At 39.6% G+C, this 23,699-nt stretch overlaps 3 protein-coding genes and 1 long non-coding RNA gene across 4 annotated transcripts in view; 3 read left to right on the top strand and 1 right to left on the bottom strand.

Annotated features, from left to right (window-relative positions):
* The first annotated feature begins 126 nt into the window (after positions 1–126).
* Positions 127–1,668, top strand: LOC115242484. The gene is made up of 3 exons (XR_003885057.1): positions 127–490; positions 928–1,113; positions 1,564–1,668. It is a non-coding gene; the product is annotated as an uncharacterized LOC115242484 (long non-coding RNA).
* Positions 1,669–3,865: 2,197 nt separating this feature from the next.
* Positions 3,866–9,715, bottom strand: LOC115242482 (toll-like receptor 7). The gene has a single exon (XM_029818790.1). The coding sequence runs from the start codon at positions 9,594–9,596 to the stop codon at positions 5,490–5,492; it is 4,107 nt and encodes a 1,368-aa protein (XP_029674650.1). The 5' UTR covers positions 9,597–9,715; the 3' UTR covers positions 3,866–5,489.
* A 2,967-nt stretch (positions 9,716–12,682) lies between these two features.
* Positions 12,683–15,617, top strand: LOC115242483 (integumentary mucin C.1-like). Its single transcript, XM_029818791.1, has 3 exons — positions 12,683–12,931; positions 13,973–14,347; positions 14,644–15,617. Exons 1-3 carry the CDS (start codon positions 12,865–12,867, stop codon positions 14,736–14,738), a joined length of 537 nt encoding a protein of 178 aa, XP_029674651.1. The 5' UTR covers positions 12,683–12,864; the 3' UTR covers positions 14,739–15,617.
* Positions 15,618–21,100: 5,483 nt separating this feature from the next.
* Positions 21,101–23,699, top strand: part of LOC115242489 (MAM and LDL-receptor class A domain-containing protein 1-like) — a gene marked incomplete at its 3' end in the record, with an annotated part of 13,025 nt that continues 10,426 nt past the window's right edge. Inside the window, exon 1 of the mRNA XM_029818801.1 lies at positions 21,101–21,957. The remainder of the gene's footprint in view (positions 21,958–23,699) is intronic.

Genomic DNA, 23,699 nt, shown 5'->3' with positions numbered 1-23,699 from the left:
GGTTGCGGGGTGAGAGAGAGAGAGAGAGAAGGGAGCGGAAGGACACAGGAGGGCGACTATGTAGCATGCGTGCGAAGCGAGCTAGCGCGATATGGCGCAGGTGGCGGTGGTTGAAGCAAAAGGAGGGTGGAAAAGGGAGGAAGGCGGTATCACGAGAACGGGGCACGCGGGGCAACGAGCAACGAGAGTCGCGCGCTAAAGTTCTCTCTCTGCAAACATGGCAGTCGTCACGCAAGTCACAAAACCCGCGCACGATATCTCGCTCGACTTTACCTCGCTACAGGAAAACGACGTCCGGGTATATATGTATGTATGTATGTATGTATGTATATCCGTACGAGAGACTGCGACGTGTCACACGCAAGCCCGCGAACGAACGTGGCTCGGCATCATCGACCATCGTCGTTTATTCGTGCGTGCTGAAAGAGAGAGAGAGAGAGAGAGAGAGACGAACGGATTTAAAGTGCGCGCATGCTTTTTCATCAGATAGGTATAAGTGGATAGGTAAAGTTTTTTTTACACCTTTCGTGCCCCCTTTTTTTCGCCCTTTTAAACGACTATAAACATGGGCGAGCGCCTTCTCATAAAAACGATTTAGTCAGCGCGGTACTTGAGAAAATCGGAATCAGACTTTTCTTCTCGATCGGTGCAGCGATTAAAGTAGCGGAGGTTTAATCGGTGAAAGGATCCAGAAATGCGCGCAATTATGATTTAATTAGATATATCGTCCGCGTAACTTTAACAATATACATGTCCGGACATCCGGAGGATGTTTTACATCTCCAGAGGACATCCAGAGGATGTTTTACATCTCCGGAAAACATAAGGATGGTGTTTTACATCCTCTGAACGTTCTCTGGACATGTGTGTTGTTAGGGAAGTTTACATAAAATTTAAAATTATTCAGAATACGGTTTGTTCGGATAGATTCAGCCTCTTCATCGAAGAACGGAGTATTTTTTCAAATCGACGAGTTTATCGCCGATTTCGTCGCTGAAATCGGACGCTTGTCAAAGCCGACAAACGCAGCCATGAATAGCCCTCGTTTCGCAAGAACGACCCAAATATCGAACTTGACGCCAACGCTTGTTGCCCACCCTTTCTCGATACCAGGTGAAAGGTCTTCTCGCAAATATCTCGAGGACGCTCAAGTGTATTACCATAGATTCTCTTTCTCTCGCGTCAAATCGTATCCATGCCAATTATCTTTGGCGAGAGAAAAAGAGAGAAAGAGATGTTAAGAACTTGAAAAAGAATTTTAAAATTTTCACAAAAGAAAAGAAATCTGTTTTTTATAACATTGAAAGATTAATTTTTATGTATAAAGTAACGGTTTGAATAAACAGCCATAAAAATACTATATTTCTTGTTTACGTAAGAAATATAATTTCAACAAGATTATGCGTCAAGAACTACGTTTCAGAAACGTTAACATTTTTTTAAATCTACACATATTTATAAACGTAATAGTTATTTATTATAAACTCATTTATATGAGAGCTAATTATCGTAGTAATTTGACCAATATTATATACTCAATCAATTTTGTGCCCTTTTTTACAGCTTGACACACAGGAGAGTTGAAGAAACACCATCGAGATATCACCATTGTAATAATGTGACAAATATGTATCAAGATCTTGTAAAAAAAAAATATAGCAAACTGTTACTATCATAATAATTTGACGAATATTATATATATTTTTACTTTGATTTATCAAAGAGACCTGTACTTTAATAATGAAAAAATGGTAACAGCGCATTAGAAGCTGAGAGACAATTATATTTCGGATTTGAAAATATATAATTTTAGCTTTAATCGCGCGCAAAAAGTGTCGACGAGTCGTGTTCCTCAAATGTGGATCCGATAGTAACGGAAAGAAGGCGTTGTCGAATACAATGAAAACCTATCGCGAGACGGTGGAAATCGGGACGATCGTCGAGATATACCGCAAGGATCGAGATCATAGAGGCGATCCTACACAGCCTAGATCCGAGATCGTTGTGCGGCCGGCAGCTACGCGCTGCAAATAATTACAGCCGTCCTCTTACATTCCATAGCAAGGCGGGCAAACTGGTTCCGAGCCGCGGCCACTTGCGCTAGGATACGGAGAGATCCGCGGAAAGGAAACCATATCTCTTTAAGTATCATGTACGTGTTTTTCGCGTTTACTGCCCTGCATGCACCCACGACAGCAATTGCGATGATATTTTGCATCGTCTAAGTTTCAATTATAATTGCGCGTTAGTGTATTTTCTCTTGACAAAACTAATGTTACATTTCCTTATTTTTTTAACGTTAAATATCTCGAATCTTTTAAAATTTCATTTGTTCATTATCACCATTAGATTGGGACAATTCATTGAAATAGACGCGCGAACAGTCAATGGACATATAAAATCGCGTTGGAGCAAAATCCGTTTCAAATTATACATATATAATTATCTGAAGAATAAGATGTGCGCTTATCAAGTTTAATTCATCATTTTTAATCATTCCGACCCATATAAAAAAAATTTCCAATGTAAAGTTTTACACCTAGACTTTTGTCTTTCTCTCTCTTTCTCAGAATCTCTAAAGAGAGAATACACTGCATAGAATTTATTAGTTGAAACGAAACTGCATATTGCAGGTGAATCTTCGACAGCCCATCGTACGCGCGATATTCCCGGTGTTTACACTCGGTCGCGAAAAGATTTTGCAAACAACAGAAGTACACACCTCCGTGGGTATGGGCCGCTATGGCGGTCGTAGGCGCATTAATAATGTAAGTGTGCAGATGGTGTGCAGTGAGTGCGCGGCGCCGCTGACTAGGATCAATGTTCCGTTCGCGATCTATATAGTCGGTACGCGGCCGTGCGCCGCGATATATAGGTAACGATAGAGAGAGAAAGAGAGAGAGAAATAGTGTATGTGTAGTTGCACACATTGCTCGCTCTCTCTCTTTCTTTCCCGTGCTCGTATAATGCATTTACGCGAATATTTTAACCAATCGTAGCGCGAAATTTCCATATGGAAATGAGTTCTCTTTCTTTCTCTCCCTCTTTCTCGATCGATTTGAATTTGATCGCAGCTCGATTCGCGGGGAAAAAAAAACAACTTAAGCTTGTTCCTTCGAAAGAAAGATACTCTTTGCAAAATTCCACATATACCTTGTGTTTTCGCGTAAGCTCGCTGCTATATTTATATAATTATTGTGGAAAGCTCTTAAAGTATATTTAAAAAATTTTTTATTGTTCAGGACAAAAGTCTATCTATAATTTTATGTGCCAGAAACGAGATAAATTTAAGGTAAAAATATATATTTTGTCACACATTAACCCAATATTTAAATTAGAATAATCAATGCATTCACATAAAATTAGATCGTTTTAATTCATTAACTCCCCTTATTTTCAAATGCGCCATATCGGTTTGTTATTACATGCTCGTCTGTACGCGAAATAATTTAATGCAAGTATATTATGAATAACAAAATTCTCCCTCTCTCTCTTTCTCGATACAATGCTATGTTAGATGACATTAAAGCTGGATTGTAATTGTTATATTTATCCAGCTTTATTTACCGTGTGCGTATCTCTTTTTTGTGCACGCACATCTTGTATCTATAAAAATACAGCACATTTAAAATTTATAAATATAATTGTAACTTTGGAAATCTTTTCTGCATTATGACATATCAATACATTCGTAAGAGTCTTTACTGTTTAATTTTAATTTTAATGACATATTAAATTATAGAATTTTGACACAAATATATTCAGCGTTGAGATTGTTAGAGATAGTTGAAATTAAACTTAAGTTTTGATGTATCATAGTCAGAATTCTACGAGATATATCAGGCATATATTGCGAAGATATAAATAATAACGTATTTTATAAATTTATTCACATGGTTTAAATAAATCAAGTATACAGTTAAGAGAGTTTCACGACACATGCGCAAATGTTTGCACTCTGCTCTCGACGGATTGCGGGCGCATGCCTCTCGCTTTTCTTTCTCACTCTTTTATTCCTGACCCTCTCTTTTGCGAGAAACAGTATCTTACACGAGGCGCAGCAATAAAGGGTATGTATTCAATATACATATTTACATATCATACAACCACACTTTTTCTCCTTTTTCTTTCGCGGACATATAAAATTACAAAAAGTCATTCACTTAATCGAAAATCCAGAATTCAAGCTAGCTTCATGATCCTATTACGCAGCGAAATGTGACACGTGTCAATTACATGTATGTATTTACACACACACACACACACACACACACACACACACACACACACGCGCGCGCGCGCGCACACACGCACACGCACGCACACACACACACACGCACATGCACACACGCACGCAACGCACACAATGTACATTGTACGTACATTATATATACAGATGTACATTGCATAATAGCGTATTTACACGGGTTCGCAGTAAGTAGAAGTAAGTATTTACACACGAGAGTGAAATTCATCGCGAAAGGGACAGCTTGACGATTTATATAATACACGATCACGCGAGATGAGATTCTTGTGTGCATTCGCGCTCTATCGCTCGCTGAAAAGTCATCGAATGTGTTAGACAAAGTGTCTCCACAGTCTTGGTTTTATAATATTTCAAATTAATTTATATTCTTAGAAAAGTTATAAATTTAATTTTTAATATTCAATGTCAAATAGAGAGGATAAAGAGATTGTTTCTCTTAATTGATCGTTCAAAGTATATATATATATATATAAATTAAGATTATAATAATATCAAAAAAATCACATATCAAAGTAAATGCAAGATAAGAAATTGAACTGCGACACTCATCGAACCTTTCCTCATCTTACGCTTTTAATCCGTAGAAATTTTTAATTCACAATAGAATAATTGTATTATATAACTTATAAGTTATATCGACATTTTTGTTGTGAAAAAATTAATTTTCTACATGAAGGAACAACCAAACTATACATCTAAACAAAACATATTCTCGCGAGACATCATTTCGAAATTCGGAATTATTCCAAGGATGTATGTACGCGCAGTAAAGAGGGAGGTTTTATTACGTCAAACAGAGTGAAGGAAGACAGAGGAAGAAATAACAAAAAAAAAAGAAAGAACAGAAAGAGTCAGAAAGAAAATACGTCAATCACATTATAGTAACAGAAAAGAATAAAAGTTGTCGCGTATCAAACAAATAAACGGGCGATCCGTTATCACACCTCCAAAGTCTTCACAGATAATTACGATACATAGACACTCTGTCCCTCTCCCTTTGCGACAACGTTTCTGAGCTATAAACACATGTCTCGCGGGAATTTGTGGCTCGATACGCGCCCAGCGTCTTCGAGAATTCATAGTCTGTCGAAATCGCGAATCGACGAGGTCGCGATGACGATGTCGCGATCGAATCACGAACGCAAGATTCAGCACAACCTTTCGAGAACGAGCTACCTCATCGTTACGGCGCGGCGATCAAATCGGCGACACGATGACAAAGCTAAACTAGATAGGCCTGTCCGGAGGAGGGTGGGGGCGGCGATGGCGGTGGTTGTTGCTGTCTCCAAGCGGTCCTCTCGAGGGTGGAATAGTCCGAGTCGATGGACGAGTAGATATGCTCGGAGAGCGGTCTCCTATGGTCTTCGCCGATGCCGGTGTTGGTCGTACTAGCAGCGGTCGTGATGAGATTACCGGCCGGCATCGCGTCTCGATAGGCGTGATTGACTGTCAGCCTAGGTTGCGCCGGCGACGACAAAAGTGGCTGTGGTGGCGGCTGCTGTTGTTGTTGTTGCGGTAATACGGGGGAAAGTGGGGCACCGCACGAGTAAGCAGGTGGCGCGTGTTGTAGCATCAGCGCTGAAGAGGCGTCCTTGAAGAGAGCAGCGCGTTGACCGCCGCGCAAAGTCGAAACGCCGCTCTTCTCGAGGCTGCCGATGCCACCGTCGAGCGTATAGGTGTTGATATTACGTTTGTAAACTAGCGGCGAAGATTTGCTTTCAACGGATACGTCACTAGCGGCGACAGCTGTGGTAGTAGTTGTATTAGCGGCGATAATGGCGGCGGTCGTGGACGGCGGTATGGCATACCTCAATCGTTCCCAAAACCTTTTCTCACCCCATGTAAGTATGAGTGCCGCATTTCTCAGGTAAGGTCGTAATTCAGGATCGCGTTCGATCTCGATGCCGACATGACCGGCCTGTACAATAATCAGCTGGGAGGCACGGCCGCGCAGAGCCTCGTGCAGTGCCGCGCGAAACTCGAAGCGCGACCATTCGGTCTGAAGGAAGTCGCGAGTCAGCACGATCAACACACGTCGGGACGCGTCCACCGCCTCGAGGACCGCTGGCGCGGGCGCGGAAGCGCGCAGAATGCAAGGCAAGTCCCGGTGATGTAGGCAGAGTCTCAGATTGGCGGCGCCATGCTCCAGCTCAATTGCCAACGATCGCACCACAAAGTCCTCGTCGTTCGGGCTGTAACAAACATAGCAATCGTACACGCGATCGCGATCGGCGTCGCAGCAGCCTGCGGCCATGGCCGCGGAGCCCATGGTTGCTGTTGTCACAGTCTTGCCGGGTTTGGCGCGCAAAAAACGCAATCCGTACTTGGAGTATGCCCAAGCACCGACAGGTTCACGGAACACGAAGGCAAGTACTATGATCACCAAGAGAACGAGGACGGCCGAAAGAGTGGCAGCCACCAAAGGCAGATAGTCCGACACCATGATACTCTCGATTACGCCGCCCTGAGAGAAATAGTCCGAGCAAGCGGTCTCATTAACGTTGAGACGACGTCGATAGGCCGTTTGCCTGGCATCGCCGCCATAGTAACACCATACATCGCTGGCATCGATGACTTTATGCGCATTGTCCGACACCCAGGAGGACAATTCTTGCAGAAACTTGCAACGGCAAGACCACGGATTGCCGCCCAGTGACAGCTCGACCAATCGAGCGTTGAGAGTGACCTGCCATACGGGAAAGGTCACTAGTCGATTGCCGTGCAATCTGAGAATCTCGAGCGATCGAAGGGGCAGAAACGTAAGATTTCCGATAAAACCGACCGCATTGTTTTGCAAATAGAGCTCGCGCAAGTGTGATAATCGTTCAAACTCGAAGCCTTTGAGCTCGCGTATCCGATTGTCTTCGAGATGGAGAATTTGCAAGTTGTTGAGACCGTTGAACGTGCGATTCTGGATGGACTCGATACCACTGGCATTTACGTACAGCACGCGCATGTTCTTGCGGCCGATGAACGCGTGATTCTGCAACTCTCGTAATACATTGCCGTCTAGATATACTTCAGTGGCGTCCATCGGTATTCTACGCGGGATCTCCTCGACCCCAAGACCTGAGCAATCGACCGCGTTCGTATTCCACGTGCGGTCATTGTAGCATTTGCAGCCGGCCGGACAGGTCATCTCGCAGTCGCAGGCATCAAAATCGCAGCAGTGACACAGAGCAAAGCAGTGTGCCTCGTAACGGCAGAGAAATTGCTCCGAGCGAGCGCTCGAGGCCGGTACAATGGCGACTCCCCGCGGCCCGGAAGTACGGCACATGGCGTTGTCGAGATCCATAACACGCGGATACTCCCTCGTCGAAGTCTGATTATTGATAGCCGGCAGCCAGTCCATCGAGCAGTTGCAATTGAACGGATTGCCCCCGATGTAGAACTCTGGCAGGGGCTTATTCTCCGGCACCTTGGTCAGCAGCAGCGACGTCAACTCCATCGTCTCGATCATGTTGGCATACATATCCACACGAGTGAGATTTACTTTGTCGGCAAACGTATTGGGCCGTACAGTACTAATGTAATTATTGTTGATGAATAATAATTCGACGCTATCCGGCACGGACAATGGTGAGAGTTCGGTAATGCGATTATGACTGGCATCCAGTGTTCGAACCTTGGAATCGCGAATCTTGTAATAATTGCCGAGGCTCTCGATGAAGTTGCCGTGAATGTCGAGCCATTTGAGATTGCCCGGTATGAAGGCGTAATCGAACCATTCTATATGGTTCTCCGATAGATTTAGCAGTAGCAGGCTGGTGATACTGGTGAAAACGCCGTTGATGTCCGACAAAAAGTTGCCATCGAGACGAATAGCCTCGAGTCTAATGTTGCGTTCAAACGCATGCCTCTCCACATGTTGCACCTTGTTACGGGCCAGATTGAGAATCTGCAGATTCGGTAGGTCCCAAAGCATGCCGCGCGTCAGATTGCCAATGTCGTTGCCGATCAAACGGAGACCGGTGAGCTGATGGAGATTGCGGAAAGAGCCGTTGTGAAACTCGTTGATCCGATTCTCACCTAGGTCCAGAGTCTTGAGGAAGGCGAGATCGCGTAACGCGTCCGGAACGGCGGTGAGCTCATTGCCGCTTAGATCTAATTCCTTGAGATCGGAACAGTTGCGAAACGCGACAGTGTCGATGCTCGTGATCGAATTGCCCGACATGGTCAGCCGATTTAAGACGAAGAGACCGTTAAAAAGCTGCGCTCCCACGGTGTGGAGTTTGTTGTCGGACAATTCGAGCGTGTGAAGATTATAGAGCGGCAGAAAGGCGTTGCTCTCGATACGATCGACCGAATTGTTGCGTAGATCGAGGATCTGCAAGAAGAACAAATCCTTGAACATGCGGGCGTCGATATGTGTCAGTTGATTGTACGACAGATCGAGCACGATGAGGCGAATTAGGCCGAGAAAGGTAGTCTCATCGACGCGATCGCTGCCGAGGCGATTGTTGGCGAGATTCAAAACCAGCAGCTGCTCGAGACGGGTAAACACGCCCCGCGGCAAGTCGCGTAGTCCATTGTGCGCCAGGTGTATTTCCCGTAGGTCACGCGTACTGGCAAACAGGCCCTCGGGCAAGGAGTCTAGGACGTTGTGACTGGCGTTGAAGGTGCGCAGCATCGTAAGCCCGTCCAAGGCGTTCTTGCCGATCTCGGCGATCACGTTGCGTTGCAAGTGCAGCTCTTGCAATTGTCGTAGGCTCACCAGCGGCCCGTCCTCGGACAGTCGTCGGAGTTCGTTGCGCGACAGATCCAAAATCCGAACATCGGCGCGGCAGGACTCGGCGTCGATACCGCGCACTTTCAGACCGATGTCGCCGACATCGCGAATACGATTACCGGTGAGATTGAGGGTTTGTAAGTTATCTAATTCGCAAAGCAGACTAGGCGGCAACGCCAGCACGTTGCTTTCGACAATTTCGAGAGTGTGGAGCTCGCGAAGACCTAGAAGAGAGCGTGGCGCGAACTCCAAATATCTGGCGGCCCCCCAAGCGGCGTTAAAGGTTTGTACGACGAGCCGTTTGAGCTCGAGCAGAGGCTGAAATGCACCGTCCGGTATCCGCAACACTTTGCAACCGTGAACGTGCAACTCGTGCAGGCTAGCGAGTCGTTGCCAACTCTGCGCGTTCAGGCTGCTCTCGAAATGATGTACGTCGCTACAGCGAATCCGCAATCTGAGCGCACCGTCCAGTGATGGCGCTAGGGCGACGATCGCCGTAGGATCCAGCACACGAAGGGCGCAGTCCGCCGAACGGGTGTCGTTACCGGCCTCATTGGTCCACCGACAGGCAGCCGCGGCCGGACCGGGATGCGTTGACATTAGCAGCAGCAGCAGTAGCGGCAGCGTCGTCGCGACTAGGCGGTGCGACGGTGCGGCCGCGCTTGCCAACGACGACGATGACGACGTCGACGACGACGACGACGACGACGACGACGACGACGACGACGACGACGACGACGACGACGACGACGACGACGACGACGACAACGACGACGACGACGATGACGACAACGCTGCCCTCGTCGTCGTCGTTATTATCGTAGTCGTCGCCGTCGTCATCGCCGTCGCGACGACACCACCCCTCGCCGTCGTCATGTCGCGCTGCGTTTTCATAAAGAACTCCTTTGCTGCTATCCCTTTGCTCTCGACGTCACGTCGAGTCAGGGGGCGACGATGATGGCGCTCGTCAATCTCGGGGTGATCGGCAGTTTTCCTCTTCTTTCTCTTTCATTCACGCAAGCGGCGCACGCATATACAATGAGCAATACACAACAGGGAACCGTATGTAACAGCACAACGGAGAAGATGACGAAGACGAAACGATGATGACGACGACACGAGGACGACGACGATTTCACACGCACGCCACATACACACGCGTAGCTTACGGAAGGGAGCGCGCGCGCGCGGGCGCGCGCTCACGCACCTCGTATCACGTATTAAAAGCGGAGCGGCCCATTTCCCTCGCCCTTTATCCACAGGCTAGCCACCACCGTGAGCCACCTCGTTGTCGTCCCGGAAAATGATACACCGTCACTCCCGTCACTCGCGTTCACTCGCAAGTTCTCGTCACCCCTTGTGTTGTTTATTGGCAGTCGTGCTCGCACGTCGAGCTTTTCTCTTCTCCCTCGCGAAAAATATATCGTTATCGATATTCAATCCTGCGGGATAGCAGTGCGCGCGCGTTTCCGTTTTCTCGTAATCACGCCGCGTAAATTAATCCCCCCGATCTTATCCCCCACGATTGTGCACGATGGCGAGAACGTTTTTTTTCGACAAACTGATGAGCGAAAACAGGCTACATACGGGCGCGAGCATTCAAAGCACTTGTGCTGCACTGTCGCACGCGCACTCACCTCGCATCGAGCACCAGCAGCACTGAGCAGCACTGAATCCAGTCGTAAACGCCTGAGCGCGCATCATCGGCATTCTCGACCGTTGCGGCCTCCAGCCCCCCCAAACCCTCCGACGATGCTTGAGGGCGCCACTTCCCTGGAGTTGCCGACGAAAACTGATGGAGCAGATCGGAAAGACATAATTGACAGGATTCGGGATATTATTCTGGAATAATATTTTTTCGAATCAAGTAACCGAGAATCTTTTTTCGCTTTATTTATTAAATTTTAAGAGTCAACAGAGCGGAGTGTAATGGTCAACTACTGACTCTAATTTTTAAGTTTGCGGCTTATATATATATAAGAGAGAGAGAGAGAGAGAGAGAGAGAGAGAGAGAGAGAGAGAGAGAGAGAGAGAGAGAGAGAGAGAGAGAGAGAGAGAGAGAGAGAGAGAGAGAGAGAGAGAGAGAGAGAGAGAGAGAGAGAGAGAGAGAGAGAGAGAGAGAGAGAGAGAGAGAGAGAGAGAGAGAGAGAGAGAGAGAGAGAGAGAGAGAGAGAGAGAGAGAGAGAGAGAGAGAGAGAGAGAGAGAGAGAGAGAGAGAGAGAGAGAGAGAGAGAGAGAGAGAGAGAGAGAGAGAGAGAGAGAGAGAGAGAGAGAGAGAGAGAGAGAGAGAGAGAGAGAGAGAGAGAGAGAGAGAGAGAGAGAGAGAGAGAGAGAGAGAGAGAGAGAGAGAGAGAGAGAGAGAGAGAGAGAGAGAGAGAGAGAGAGAGAGAGAGAGAGAGAGAGAGAGAGAGAGAGAGAGAGAGAGAGAGAGAGAGAGAGAGAGAGAGAGAGAGAGAGAGAGAGAGAGAGAGAGAGAGAGAGAGAGAGAGAGAGAGAGAGAGAGAGAGAGAGAGAGAGAGAGAGAGAGAGAGAGAGAGAGAGAGAGAGAGAGAGAGAGAGAGAGAGAGAGAGAGAGAGAGAGAGAGAGAGAGAGAGAGAGAGAGAGAGAGAGAGAGAGAGAGAGAGAGAGAGAGAGAGAGAGAGAGAGAGAGAGAGAGAGAGAGAGAGAGAGAGAGAGAGAGAGAGAGAGAGAGAGAGAGAGAGAGAGAGAGAGAGAGAGAGAGAGAGAGAGAGAGAGAGAGAGAGAGAGAGAGAGAGAGAGAGAGAGAGAGAGAGAGAGAGAGAGAGAGAGAGAGAGACAGAGAGAGAGAGAGAGAGAGAGAGAGAAAGAGAGAGAGAGAGAGAGAAACAGATACAGAGACAGACAGAGAGAGAATTATGTCAAAATCGTGACGACCATATAGTTAGTATGCTCGCATGAAAATTATTAATTGCTAATCACTAAAAAGCGATTTTCTTAAACAAAAGATTAAAGTAAAATCATACTCTTGTTAGAGAGATTGTAAGATGTAAATATTTGTTACTAATATGGGTACGTTCGGGGAGCACGCTTTTAGCGCTATGAGCGTGCTCTGTCCTTGTTCAATTTTCAGTAAATAACAAAGATAGAATGACGATTTTAGCGCGTAAGAGTGCTTTCCGAACGCAGCCTATATATGTTATGTTACTATGTTGGTACCTCTATAATATTTGCTTTTGATTCTTTACTCCATATTCATAGCATGTTCTTATATATCTGACATAATCTCATTGGTTCAATAGAGTTTTAAGGTCTTCATACATATTTGTATAGATGCACGATGCATATGCACAGAAAAATCAATCAATCATTCCAGTACGAATGCAAAAAGTAGCAATTTAGTTAATTCTTTCATGTATTATGCATTATGCATCTTTGTCTAAATAGGATCTTAAAATTATCCAAAATCACACTTTTGTATATATATTCGATTCTGTAATTCAAGTAAGGATAAAAATTACAAAAATGAGCGAATTTTTCCTAGATTTGGACCAATAAAATTATAAATTTTCTAATAAATTCGATCATTTTTGTAATTTTCATCTTCACTTGAATTACAGAATCGATATCGTAAAATAATCTTGAATGAAAAAAATGGACTATGAATACGGAATTTTATCTAGGGATTATTAATCTGCGCCTTTGGCACAATGTCATCGCCATCTTGGTACCACATACCATACACCACACGCGGCAGTCGCTGCTGATCGCTGTGAGTAGACGTAAGACGTAAGTCACAGTCGAACAGTACTAGTGATTTGAGTAATACGTATATATCATTGTCATCTGTGCGTATTTCTAAACGACACGAGAGAATTTCGTTTCCGCATTTTTTATCACGACTCCAAAATGAAGTTGGCTTATATGATCTGCGTGTTACTGGGCATAACGATTGGCTCGCTGGTGCTAGTTGACGGTGAGTTTTTTGATTCTTTGACATTAGCGCGATTGTGCAATATATATATAGCGCAACATGTGCGACATAGTGCGTAATAATGAATTTTGTACGATAACGGATCAAAGGCAGCTCTGATTTTGTCGCGTACAACGCCTACCCATGCTGTATTTATGACAGCATGTATGCTTTCTCTAAAAAATCGTGTTGTAAAACTTACTTTTTCTTTTTTACTTTAGCATTTTCTCTGCTTCCGATACGTCAAAACATACATGTTCTTCTGTTTTGTGCAAAAAAGACTACAAGTGTAAGAAGACTAAAATTTAAACAAATCACGGCGCGACTCTACTTCGCGTTTATTACGCATTCTTGATTTTCATATTTAGACAACGGCCATGACGACGGTAACGGCGGTGATTTCAAGCAGATTCTTGCCGTTATCGATTTTCCGCCGACCATCGGTCAAATCTTGCGGACTTGGCTACGTCAAACGATAACGATCGACGTATGCGCGATGACGAATTGTAATGCTTCGTCGTCGGAATAATATCGCGGCCATTGACGAGCGATATTGCACACATATTGCATCTATTTCAATTTTTCCTTGTATTTCGACGCGTTTATTTCCGAGAGAAATGTATAAATTGACAAAAGATTTGTCAAAAAAGAAATTATCACATTTGTGATAACATTTCTGAAATCATCATGGAATGAGATTTAATGCAAATCCTCATTTTTGCTCTTTATACATATATTCCTGATTATAAATATTTTATAAATTTAAAGAAAATAATATTAAATTATTAATTTTAATTAATACTTCTATATGATTAATGCATTGTGTACATGTATTTGTATCCAACACATGTTTGCATAAAGAGATATCTATACATTGCTTACGTATTAGCTTATCATAAAGAGATAAATGATGATTTGAATAGATTTATTCATCTTTTTTTAGTTGTAGAGAAAGTAATTTCATGTATTTCTTATTTATTGTAATTAAAACATGTAAGTTCCATTTGTGAAAAAAAATTATGTATAAATTTTTCATGTATGCAGGTACACCGATATCTAAGTTACAAGCATTTACAACGAGTAGCTTTATAACGGAGTCACCATTGACTACTACCAAAAATGACACAACAACTGCTACGCCATCGAAAGACACTACTACAGAATCTACAACTACATCCATTACAACTTCAAGCACATCTATAACTCCGAGTACTACTACTCCTACACCCTCTCCAATTACTAAATCTACAACTACAACTACAACTACTACAATGCCGCCGCCGACAACAAGCACACCAATTGCTACGACATCTACAACTGTATCCACTAGTACAACTGCAGTAAAAACAACACCTGAACCAACATCATCAACACCTCCTCCTTCCAAGGATCGCCACTTCGATGGTCTAAGCTTTTTTGGTACGTAAGAAATAACTTTGTTTTAGTTATTCCTAGAGATTAATGAAGAACACAATTTTCAATAAGACAATATAATAAAACACTAGACACACAATATAATAAAACACTATACTTGTATTAAAATTTCATTAACAAAAGTAGCATACACATATTGTGTTTATAAGTATATTTGTTGTACAAAAGTCCTTTTCATAAAATTTTCTTACAATAATTTTTACCACATATGTTTGATTTATTAATTTAATAGTGATTTGTTGTTTGATAATAAAGCAATTGTGCACATGTCCTTATTGCAGGTGGCATTATTCTTGCCACATGTTTGATGGCGATCGCCGCGTTTTCGTGGAAATTCTACAGGCAATGCAATGAAAGGAACTACCGTACGCTGTGATAAGGTGCAAGGCTGTAATAAACTTTCGATAACTAAATGCAGTTAATCGAATTAAGAACTACGAAACTTATTTTATTGTAATAATATTGCGTATTTTTATAACGCAGTTAAGTGTTGCGTGGTTTAAGTGCTCTTAGTAATGTGATGTGCAACCACGAGTTCCGTTATAATTGCAGAGAATCAAGTATCACATTCATTAAAACCGATAATTATTTGTATTTGTATTTACGCGTTTTATTAGTAGATGAAAGATTGCGAGGAGAATAAGTTGCACAAATAAAAACGGGAAGAGAGAAAAGAGGTGATGGAAAAAATGGTAGGCATACTAGATTTAATGACCAATCAAAAATATACTTTTCACGAGAGAAAAAGAGAAAGACATTAGAAGAGTTCTCTAAACATTATTTCACTTCTTATTAGTTTTCACTCAAGCTCTGTGCTACTGTCGATAAAATGCAATTTGTATCTTTAATATATGGCACAATATGTATATAATAAAGTCGCATAATAAAGTTAACTTGAGAAATATATATATATGAAATTGATACAAAATATCTTAGCATAGAAATGTTATTTTATCGAATCGAAATAAATTTCGAAAATATTCCGATTTCAGAGAGATGTATAGCGATGTATAAATAATGATATCGATTCGTAATATGCATTGGGAATATAATGTGTATATCGAGTTGAGCTGCTATCGAGAATATTGGTAATCGTTATATGATAACAGAGTTATACGATAGGTGCGAGCTGATAACTCCCTTCTTTCTATGCAGTGGATATTTTTGTCGTTGGTCTAACGATATAATATTTTTCCAGACAATGCGATTCAACATGTGGATAATCGTGAATAAATATTTGAGTAATGTGCTCTAATCAAAATGAAATAGGTTTCTTTTTTCTGTTAGATTACATTTTTTAGTGTTATTTACAGCATAAATGCAAGCTTATGTTGTATATACATAGATGTATACATAATAATGTATATATAATTGTTTTATTTTTTAAGTCATATATATAGTTATATAGGAAGGGAGAGAGTTTTGTCTTAAAATGATTATTCATTATTTACGCGTAAATAATCTATAATTATTTTAAGGCAAAACTAATATCCTTTAAATTTTTTATTATACTTATTCATAAAATAAAAAGCCCAAGTATTCAATGGTTTCTTTTTAACATATTCGCTTATGAGTCCAACTAAAAAAATTAACTTTGATTTAAAATGTGTTTTTTTTTTTTTAAATATAAAGTGTTATTCAGACCATAAATTAATTTATCTTGTTTTTCGTAATGAATACTATAAGATAATATTTGCTATATATATATGAGTATTTTAATTGCGATATTATACAAGCAATCTTACAAAACATTATATATATTTTAAGAAAAAAAATCACATTTTTTGGTATAAAAGGAATAAAGAAAGAGATTGTATAATATATGTTATATTCATATTTTATGCAATGTTTATGCGTGTAAAATTTTAATATTTTTTTTGTCTTAATTTATACATTGTATTGATACAATATTTAAAATCTGAAGACACAACATCATACAACATTATTTAGTATTTGAGTCTCAACTTTGCCATTCTCTTTGACACCATACACAACTATAGATATTATCTTTAACTACTCAACATAGTGTTCCGTCGATATACTCTTCATCACAAAGAAAATATAAAAAATCCATTACATCCGTCTCGCAGTCATTTGATCGACGATCGTATCGATCATTTTTAATATATTAGAAATGGACAAAAAATTAAAATTTTTATTCTTTCGTCAAAATATATATTTTGTTCGACTATGTATTCGATCCTTGTGTATATATATAATACATATTGATTGAACTGATTAGCTATAAAATTTTTCGATCGCGTTATCGATTTTTCATTGCAATAATTAATTAAAAGTTATTTGAAAGCGAAATTATATCTCCGTATGTGTATTACATGATCGCAACACAAAAACACAATTTTCTCACATGGCGACGTCAAAACTATTTCGAGACATCTATGATGTGTAAAGATACCCTTCTTTCGCTTCACTTGTGGTGAAAACGATTAATCGCCGCTAATAATGATCGTGTTTTATTATCGGTATCTCGGAGGTTGGCGTAATTTTCCTAAATATATTAAATACGAACTCGTATTTCGCATTTAGAAAGAATATTGATCGCATCCACGGCGTTACACATTACTCTTGACACATATTTTTGTCGACAAACACGGAATATTATAGTCGATAAACTGTTTAACAAGCTGCAGTAATTCATTCGATGCTCTGAGAGTTGAGTGCTTTCCGAGGAAACAAATATAAACCTTGTTACTTTGCAATGATTTCGGAAAATGTAATATTTTTCGAGTTACGTATCGTGTATAATTTATATACAGATGATCATCACGGAAAGAATTTGCATTCTCGAAGCTGTATAAATTATTGGAAATATTTTAATTTGATATTTTTTAAGTAATCTATTTTATACTATCTATATTTATTTTATGAAAAAGAAGATAGCTATTTTGTTTCTCGCAAAAATGTAATTATAAGGGATATTACAATGGAGATGTGTTAAGGAAAAGAAGAAGATATGAAAATATAACGAAAAATATATGATCTGTGCAACGTAAATGAAAAATTTCTCAAGTTTATAGGCAACGCATACTTTGTACAAGTGCCACATATTCTGCTTTTATTCTTCTCTCATTTTGCATATTGAGCGTGCGAGAACAATGCGTTCCCAGAGAGAAGGAAATATACAGAGTACGGTAAATAAGATAAGAAAAACAATCATGCAAGAAAAAAAATCGCGATGAGATAAGCATGACATAACGAAAAAAATTCTTTTCGTTTAATGTGTATCGTTTGGCAAGAACATAAAGTAGACTTTTTCGCAAAAGTAATCGGAAAATATTCACGCAAGGAAATACGCGAGAAAGCTGAAAATTCAAGCTCAATTTTCTAGAAAAGATTAAGTTTGAGAAAGAAAAGTGAAGAGAGATACAGATTTTAAAATCTGAATAACAAGTACATTTTTTACAAAATGCGATGTTATTTATTACAATTTATAATTAATAAATTTTTAATTTGCCCGCTGCCTTTTAATTACACTGCTAGAATAATATGTGACATGTACGAATGTACATATATGTATAACATACCGAGATATCAATTCTTATCATGTCTCAACGAAACATGGCGCAAAAACATTGGTTATTAAGATAATCATTCGTTCCATTTATTTCCTGCGTAGTGCCTATGCTAAATACATATTTCTTTCCATTGTATATGTATTTTCGTATATATATTTCATTTCACTTATCAGTTTGCGTTCAAGGTCGGCTTAGTAATTCAAGAAAATTATATTTTTTCAATTCTCTCACACATTTGATTTCCAACATTATATACATTTTTATAACAAACAACGTGTTATTTATTTTTGCACGTGTTTACCTGAAGAAAACATCGATTCAAGGCATCCAAATATATTTCGCAATATATATACATATAATTTTCTGTATAACTCGCTAATATTATACATATATCAATCAAAAACGATAGCGAAGCAGGAAAATAAATTTAAGCATCTTCAGTGATAAACTTGCCCTTACTTATCGTAGAACAAATCAAGTCCCCGTAAAGGCAAGTTTATCATGCTCAGATAGCTCAAACTTACTTTCTTCGGGATCGGTTTTGATTATACAGGGTGACCCGCAATGACCGCCTACTAAGTACATAGCGTTATATCTTATCAAAAACTGAATCGAAAAGTTCTGAATCATTTTTTTTATAACGCTTAATAAAGGAGTTATTATTCAGTAAAGTCGGACCAATCAGCGCCGACCTTTAGCCGGGCGCATATCGGTGCGCCGCCGAGCGCTCACGCACACTATCAGGCGCGCGGCTCACCGATGTGCGCCCGACTAAAGGTCGGCGCTGATTGGTCCGACTTTACTCAATAAGAACTCCTTTATTAAGCGTTATAAAAAAATGGTTCAGGACTTTTCGACTCAGTTTTTTGGTAAGGAATAATGCTATGTACTTAGTGGGCGGTCATTGCGGGTCATTCTGTATAATTTAATAAAAATTTTTAGGATATGGACATGGAATTATTACATACCGCGTATAATGGCTGATGCGCAGTCATTACGAGCTGCGGATGATAAATGTGTGCAAAATTGTGATAGTCTCAACGAAGCGATATGAAAATTCAATGGCGCATCACACGAATCTTTATCAACCCTGTAAATGAATTGTGTGTATTTCATTTTTAATGAAAAAAAGAAATTATTATTGCATATTAATTTTACATTTTATTTTATCACATACAGCACGCGTGCGCACGCCTCAGTTTTTAAATATTCATATATATAAAATAAGCCTTTAAATATTTATATATAATAACCAACTCTCTTTCAATAAAGCATTTTGATCGTGAATGTGTATGATATTTCATTTAGTTTTAGATAATTATATTTAAAACACCATTTTATATACCATATGTATAATAAAAGTATAATAAAAATCTTCCATTTTAGGTTCGAGAAAAAAATGTATTCATTCGCGTAAGACGCAATGCAATTTCCGATCTAATAAAATAATTTACACACATATTTTTAATAATAACAGCTCAAAGTACAAACAATTAAGTAGGAAAACTGATAAGAGCCAAGACGCGGGTATTGCGCAAACTTATTATTGATAAATTTTATTAACAAATGTGCATTAAAAATGTATGTTTCGAACCGTTTTTTGGTCCATCTTTAGCATGGATATAAATATATAAAGATTACGTTGGAATTTTAAAATTTGACATACACAATATTTGTTGCTATTGCAGTCAAATTTCAAATTAAAATTAATAATCAGAAAGGAAGGGTCACTAAACCCGCGTAGAATTTGTACAAATTAGTGGGCAACATTGACAACCTTGACTCTTATCTGTCAGTTTTCCCATTTGTTAATTGTTACAATAGTAGTCTGAGTTTATTGTTGTTATTATTAAAAATGTTTAGAGATGAAGAGACTGGCAAACATAATAAAAGAGCATATACAGGGTATCCCTAACAACCCGTACAGGCCTTTTAAGAAAAAGGGAAATGGATTTCATCAAAAATTGCAAAAATTTTGATGAGTAAATCGGATATGCTCTATTGTATGATAATATTTTATAACATCCGGTGCCGATCGGAAATGGGCTATTCAGATCGAAAGTCGAATTTTTTAAATGGAACATGGCACTTTTTATTGCAGGTTCAGATTCCCCGGCGAGAAATAAGAGACTTGTCCCAAACATTTTTTTCTAAAATGCCTCCATCGACCTTGAAATGATACACGCTAACTCGCCTAGAAATGCAGTTAAAGTTTATTTTTTCATCACACTTTCAAGATTATTAATAAATGTTTAATCCCTTATGTTAATAAAATTTATTAACCATGTTACTACAATTTATCATTTTATAACCATATTATTAAAATAATAACAAATTTATTAAAATTGTTTATTCATTTATGTAAATAAAATTGTTTATGTTCATGGGTAATCCGAATTTTCAATAAAAAGTGTTATGTTCCATCCAAAAAATTCGACTTCAGATCTGGAAAGCCCATCTTCTATCTAGCTCTAACATTCTGTTCGTAAGTCACACTTTAAAAATCATTTCAAGGTCAATGGAAGCATTTTAGAAAAAAATGTTTGGGACAAAAGTCTTTTTATTCTTCGCTGAAGAATCTGAATCTGCAATAAAAAGTATCATGTTCTGTTCAAAAAATTCGACTTTTGGTCTGGATAGCTTATTTCCGGTTGGAACCGGAAGTTGAAAATATCACCATACAATAGAACGTATCTGATTTAGTCATTGAAATTTTTGCGATTTTTGATAAAATTCATTTCACTTTTTGTTAAAAGGCCTGTACGGATGGTTAGGAACTTATATGTTCCTTTATGTATTTCTTTGCCTTATGTATTCCAGTCTCTCATTCCTTGTATCGTGTAAACGTTGAAAACAAAGTATCTTTCGTATCACTGATCCGACTGCTATTAGAGACGACATACAACAGCTATGGATGGATATATCGGATCGATCGATACTTGGTTTCAACTCGGTATCCGTTATACATTTACGAATAATCATATACGGCTTGTCACCAAGAGAGGATGCCTATAAGATAGTTTCAGATTTGCAGAGTTGCAGATTGCCAAACGCGACGCCTTCGATCGTGAGATAATCGTTCGCCACCTCTTCATCCCTCCATCTCTCTCTTTCTCTTTCTCTCATCCCGCCAGACGCGAGAACGCGGGACGCGGGTCGTAATCTCCCCGTATGGTCCACGCGCGTGCGGAGAGAGAGTGTGCGCACCGCTCCGTCGCGAAGCCCAGATTCCGGACGGAACGACACCCTGCGGTGGCCACCGAGGATGCAACGGATGGATCTCGTCGACGAATCTCTGTCATTTCCGTGCGCGAAACGCGTTAAACGGTCGGATCTTGCATAAACCATTTAGCTACCGTTCGAAATTGGCATAAATTAGACCTGGTCCAGGGATCGCGGGAGAACACGTTTTTGCTAAGGGTGTGCGAGAGCTGTCGCGAGCCCAACAGCCGATCGATAGCGCCGGAAAAGCGGGTGGAAAGAGCGCGGACTCGATTCTCGACAAGACGCGGTCCAGAGAATGCGATCCGGGGATACCCTGTACGCGCGTTGATTACGTATGTGATCGCGATGCACGCAATGCACGCGCGCACGCGTGCGTGTCTACGCACAGGCGAGATGGCGTGATGCGACCTTAGTGTGTAAAATTCCAAAGGATGTTCGGATTTTTGTCGGATTGTCTTGAATAAGGGGAAGGAAGAGTACTACCGAGAGACTCGACGCCAAAGTTTAAGTTTGATCAACACATTGAGTGTTTCCAAGATACTGTCTTCTCTACTGGCACTTTATACTAATCAACGTGCAAGCGCATAGTTAGTACACCTGAGAAATTCAGAGACGTAATCAACTCGTTCGATATTCCGTTGGATAGATAGACCTTTCTCGACAGACTGTGTTAGCATTTATCGTGTGCCAGATATTTGACGAAAATTGATGTACTAATCATTACGTATGGCTCTCGTCAATGTGTCCTGTATGCTGGCGAAGAAATCGTTTCATTACTGCCGGAATTTCGGATGGTGAACCGGAAGCGAAACGTAAAGGACTGTTCCAGCAAAAGTACGTGGTAACATGGCACTTGATGTGATATATTACTATTAATTACTTTACTGTACACTAATTGTCTAAATCTTTAATCCATATATATCTACATTTATCACACTACATTTTGGCAAGATATGCATTTTATTTCGTTTTTATCGCGATATTAAAAAAATTCTTTTTCCATAAATATTTGTGATCATGATGTAAAGTAATATTTTTCATCCCGTTAAAATAATTATACCTCAAAAAAAAAAAATAAAATAAAATAAAAAATATATTTCACTCTTTTAATGACAATAAAAAAATGTAAACCAATTTTAAATATACCATCATCGCGTACACAGAGAAAATTTGATCATTATTTGAGCGTAACTCGATATATTGTTAAACAGGCAACGTTGATATCTAAAGAGTTGCTAAAACTGCATTGTTATATTGCATTAATCTTTATCAGTATCGAACTTTCACGAAAGAAAAATGCAAGATTCTCTCTATTTTCTTCAATAATCATCGGAAACAACAAGGTTGACGGCTGGATCGTAATCATTCAATGAGACACCGTGTGGCTTTAAATAGTTTAAGTAGTTTATAGTAAACAGACACATTTATTAAAATGATCATGCAAATGTTAGAGGAAAAAAATATTTAGTCGAGAAATTCCCTATTTCATTTTCAATATTGTTGAATAGATATTTAGAGATATATATTTTGATTATATGTTGTGTAAAAAAGAAATTAATAAAGGATAAAACGAAGATATAGAATGAGAGAGATATATGTATAATAGAATATATCTGCGTGTCTTTGCTCTCGGAAATGTTGTGAAAGATAAAAATGAGAATAAGATTTGAAGAGACGTATGTATATATGTATATGCATGCTAAGAGAAAGAAAATTAAAGTGTACAATTGCATTTTTGACAATATTTTCGTATTTTTAAAGGCATTTCATGTCTTTAGAGGCAATTTAAATATACAGAGTGTCCGTCCATAAATGTCCGAACAAATATCTCACAACTGATCAAAATTACAAAAAAGTTTAATAAGAGAAATTAGCACAGTTTTTCGTCCGCAATAAAACGCATGTAAAAAAATTTTGGTAAATATGCATATTAGGTTACACCTCACCGATGGCTTTGACCTTGACATATGTTGTCATGAACATAACCCTGAGTAACTTTTCCTTATAACTTGACCGGCGGTCTCTTATAGTTTCTGAGATATTTAAAGTTATGATTTCACAATTTTAATGATTTTTCTATTATAAAATAAAGAAAAATAAAGGTTGTTTACATTGTATTTATGTGTCCTTGTCAAGATCAAAATCATCGGTGAGATGTAACCTAATATGCATATTTACCAAAATATTTTTGCTCGTACCTTTTCACATTATGAAGGTCACCATTGTTTTTTTAAATGGGACCCCCAATTTTTTATTGCATATTCTTATAGCCCTTTTCAAAACACTATAGTAAAGTATTTTTTCATTAAGTATTTTTCGAGTTTTTAATATCTTAATCTGACATATTTTGATATAAAATATGTATTTTCAAAATATGTAATAAATGATGGGAAGTTTTATTTAAAAAAACGATGGTGACTTTCATAACTTGAAAAGGTTACGACTAAAAAAAATTTTTTTACATGCGCTTTATTGCGGACTAAAAACTGTGCTAATTTCTCTTATTAAACTTTTTTGTAATTTTGATCAGTTGTGAGATATTTGTTCGGACATTTATGGACGGACACTCTGTATAT

Source organism: Formica exsecta, unplaced genomic scaffold, assembly GCF_003651465.1.
Source record: "Formica exsecta isolate Colony F162 unplaced genomic scaffold, ASM365146v1 scaffold6, whole genome shotgun sequence".
Classification (NCBI taxonomy): domain Eukaryota; kingdom Metazoa; phylum Arthropoda; class Insecta; order Hymenoptera; family Formicidae; genus Formica; species Formica exsecta.
This window is presented reverse-complemented; position numbering and strand designations above follow the sequence as displayed.

What these genes read in the sequence shown, in the direction of transcription:
- LOC115242482 (XM_029818790.1), bottom strand. Translation starts at nt 9,596, where the DNA reads ATGTCAACGCATCCCGGTCCGGCCGCGGCTGCCTGTCGGTGGACCAAT.
- LOC115242483 (XM_029818791.1), top strand. Translation starts at nt 12,865, where the DNA reads ATGAAGTTGGCTTATATGATCTGCGTGTTACTGGGCATAACGATTGGC. An exon ending in CTCGCTGGTGCTAGTTGACG is followed by an intron (nt 12,932 to 13,972) that starts GTGAGTTTTTTG and finishes TCATGTATGCAG; the next exon opens with GTACACCGATATCTAAGTTA. An exon ending in CGATGGTCTAAGCTTTTTTG is followed by an intron (nt 14,348 to 14,643) that starts GTACGTAAGAAA and finishes TCCTTATTGCAG; the next exon opens with GTGGCATTATTCTTGCCACA.